General features: G+C 42.9%; 1 protein-coding gene across 1 annotated transcript; it reads right to left on the bottom strand.

Moving 5' to 3' along the window:
* Positions 1-594: 594 nt before the first annotated feature.
* On the bottom strand, positions 595-2,112 carry Gja10 (gap junction protein alpha 10). Its single transcript, XM_005080843.4, has one exon. It carries the CDS (start codon positions 2,110-2,112, stop codon positions 595-597), a length of 1,518 nt encoding a protein of 505 aa, XP_005080900.3.
* Positions 2,113-3,910: the final 1,798 nt, after the last annotated feature.

The raw sequence follows: 3,910 nt of genomic DNA, 5'->3' as shown, positions 1-3,910 counted from the left end.
ACGTCTTCTTTCTAACTGTGGCACATGGATTGCTACCGTGATGCATGCTTTTACCAACAGAGCCATCTCCTCAGCTCTTCTTCATGTCTCCTCTGGATCTGCCTTCCCTCCCCGCAAGGCCCTCATGCCCGTTTCTCTGGCCATCCCTGTCTCTGGACCCCTCACACTATTTTGTGCTCTGGTTACCCACAGCTGCTCCCCAAGAGATGCCAGCTATAGGTGTTTGTCTGCACTGCATTTCTAATAGTACAGCCTTCTTCCATGTAGCATGGCCCTCTTAGCTCTGGAGAAACATCTTTCAAGACTCAGTTCAAAGTAACTTCACGCATGAAGTGTCCCCAGCCAGCAACTTTAGAATCGCCTACTTCTTCCTCAGCCCACTGTGCCCACTGTCGTGGCACTTTTCACCAAAACAGCACTTTCACAACTGTACTCCAAAACTTTTAATGGAAGAGATAGTATTTTAATCATACCCATTGCTTATAATCACGAGTAATCTAATTTTCTGTAAATGTGTCTATCAATTGAATGGATTGAGTTTAACTGAATGGAATGAATGAATTTGCCTTTAGTTTCTCTCTCAACCCCCTCTCATTAATACACATATATGTATATCCCACGTGGGATGAAAGGGAAAGAATGAGGAGATGGATGAACACAGCTGCCTTTACTTACCATCGATGCTCTATGCCCAGTGGCTGACGGTAGAGGTGAAGGGCTGTTTTCCCTCTGTGGAAAATCCAAGCAGGAGCTGTTCAGAGACCTTGAGCTTCCTGAGTCACTGTGCAGTTGTCCCTTTTCTGACAGCAGCCTGGACAGGAAGCTGGCCTTGCGACTGCCTGGGCCTAATCTGTCTACCCAGACCCCACTCTCCCTCGCACTGCCATCGCTGCCTTGGAAGTGATTTTGAAGATCTGAGAGAGGCTTGCCTGAGGCCTCCTGGCCATGGTATCTCTCCCAGGTTCCTATTGTTGATGGTGGACAGTGTGGGGAAGCTGTCATTGTACCTAACCAGGACTGAGACATGACATTCTTTGAGCCTAAGAGGGAATGGCATGGTTGCTGTCCTGGGTGCTGAATTCTACCATTGCCCTCTTGGGGACATGGGCTGTGGACATGGAGCTGTCCACTGTTGGTACCTTTCTCAGCCCAGTCTCTTTTGCTACAGGAAACATCTACCTCATGTTGCCTGGGGTGGGGAATTTGCCACATGCTTTTAGACTTTGGTATATTGACTCGGATGACTTGCTGTTTATTGTTGGCTTGAAGTAGTGAGAATCTTTCAGGCAAAGAACAAGCCACGCACTGCTGGGCCCCTGAGTAGTTTGTTGAATGGAATGGAGGGCCCGTTTCATTCTCAGTGTTCCCACTGCCGGACTTGCCGTCAAGTGCCCTTGTGATTTTCCTGACGCCCAGGTGAAATATTTCCAGGATATTGAGTAACAAGGAGATGGCAGCAATGCTGTGCATGAAGAGCATGAAAATGGTCTTCTCCGTAGGCCTGGATACAAAGCAGTCCACCGCATTGGGGCAAGGAGACCGGGTGCATTTGTAAAGGGGCTGCATTTGAAACCCATAGAGAATATATTGACCTATCATGAACCCTACTTCTAGCATAGATCTGGTCAAGATGTGTAAGACGTAAGTACGCAGCAGACATCCTCTCAGAGGGACTTTATGAATCCTTTTCTGCTCCTCGAGTCTCCTCAGCTCCCTCTCTACCCTTTGCTGCTCTTCCAGTTCAAGCTCTGGATCCTCCATCTGGGCTCTAAGGTGTGACTTCTTCTTCTGCCTTTGCTTCTCAAACTCCCTGAGTCTATAAAGTGCATGACCCATATATACCAGCGAAGGTGAAGATACAAAGATGATCTGCAAAACCCAGAATCTGATCAAAGAGATAGGGAAAGCATCATCATAACAGATATTGTTGCAACCTGGCTGCTGGGTGTTGCAGGCAAAGGAGGACTGTTCATCATCCCAGACATCCTCAGCAGCAACACCAAGTACCAGCATCCGAAAGATGAAGAGGATAGTCAGCCAGATTTTCCCCACTATAGTTGAGTGGGAATGAACTTCCTCTAGGATGCCACCCAATAAGTTCCAATCTCCCATGGTTAGAAATCCACGTCTGAAATACACACAAAAAATGTGGAAGTTAATAAGACTATAGGGTATAACTTATAAAGGCACATGCTCATAAATATCACAGATTCTTTGCTTAAGTCAATACAACTGCTGGTATCTCTGCTTCATACTTGAAACTGGAATTTTCCAATGGAATTTCAGTTTCTTTACAAAACACTAACTCTCTGCAATCTAACTCAATTTACTTTTTATCCTCTAGTCTCCCATATGCCTTTCATTCTAGGATACCTATTAGTCTCCATATCCGTACAATGTGTTCCACAGTCTTGTTTATTTTTCTACTCATTTGAGAGGCCTATTTATCTCACATCTAACATGATCTTAAGTAAGGCTCAACTGCTCTAGAACTTCTCTCCAGCATCCCAGCTTCCACAGTCATTCATTTGGCATTGTGCCTAGGAGAATTTTGTGATGCCTGGGTCTTCTGTCCCATTTCTTGGAAAGGTGAACCTCCTGAAAGTAGAGACTGTCCATGGTGTCTTGATCCCTCTACACAGAAGGTATCAATATGCAAAAATTTTAAATATGTTCCTGTGAGTCTTTCACTGAATTAACTATCAAGAGGGAAAGCAAAGTAGGTTCTCATCATATACCGCTCATGGTGTTATTGTAAGATAAGGCAAACATAAGCCAAGTGAACCCTTGGAAATGGTTTCAGGCCAAGGTGGTGGTAATGCTTAGGCTGACACAGAAACCACGCCACTGAGACACATCTGCAAAGTCGTGTCTTCATGGAATTCTTGAAAACTTGGAAAAGATAATACAAACTGTCTCTACAGAAAGATTGTGGTCTGCCCAGGAAAGAATGAAGGCATAAGTAGTGCACAAGTTACTTTGTTTATCCTGGAAAAAGATAATGTTTTTCAAGGTTCAATGAGGTTAAAATACTTAATAACCTAAGATTTCTAATATGTAGAAAGCTTATAGATATAAAAAAGAAATATAATTAAGTTAAATCATACAATAATGCAATTTTAATTTTAAAATTCATCTACTAAGTAATATTTTTGAAGTCTTACTACTATCTAGGCATTGTACCAGATACTACAAACTCAACACAAGTTTGCTATATCTGGTCCCTCACAGTAACTGATCACTAAGGACTACTACTATAAGGTAGACCAAGACTGAAAAGATAAATTGAATATCAACCAGAAAAAATTCAAGTGAAAAATATTATTCTTAAAATTTTTCAAAAGCTCCAAACACAAAATAAATCCCAGGTGGAATAAAATATTAAATGTAAGCCAGATGCAGCACATGTCTTTAATTCCAGCACTTGGGAGGCAGAAGTAGGTAGATCTCTGAGTTTGAGGTCAGCCTGATGTACAGAGAGAAAGATTGTTCAAAAACAGCCAGGGCTACCCAGAGAAACCCTGTCTCTAAAAACAAAAAGAAAAGGTTAAATGTAAAAGATTAGGGGCAATGAAAGCCTTAAAGTAATAGTCAGGCATATTGGTATTCTTGTAGTCCCAGCTATGAGAAGTAGAAGGATCATTTGAAACCAAGAGTTTGAGGCTAGCCTGGGAAAAATAATGAGACCCTTTCTCAAAAAAAGTGGTGTGGTAGACATGGGGGTACATGGTTATAGTCCAGCACATGGGAGGCTGAGAGGCAGGGGGACTATGAGTTTGAGGCCACCATGGGCCACATAATGAGACTCCCACTCTTAAAAAGTATTAGGATACAAAAGAGTGTTTAGGTGGGAACTTGGCTCATCGAGTAGAGTGCTTGCCTAGCACATGTAAAGTTCTAGGCTTAATCC

The sequence above is a fragment of the Mesocricetus auratus genome, unplaced genomic scaffold, assembly GCF_017639785.1.
Source record: "Mesocricetus auratus isolate SY011 unplaced genomic scaffold, BCM_Maur_2.0 Super-Scaffold_6730, whole genome shotgun sequence".
Taxonomy (NCBI): Eukaryota; Metazoa; Chordata; class Mammalia; order Rodentia; family Cricetidae; genus Mesocricetus; species Mesocricetus auratus.
The sequence above is the reverse complement of the archived record's forward strand: the minus strand, read 5'-3'. Positions and strand labels throughout refer to the sequence as shown.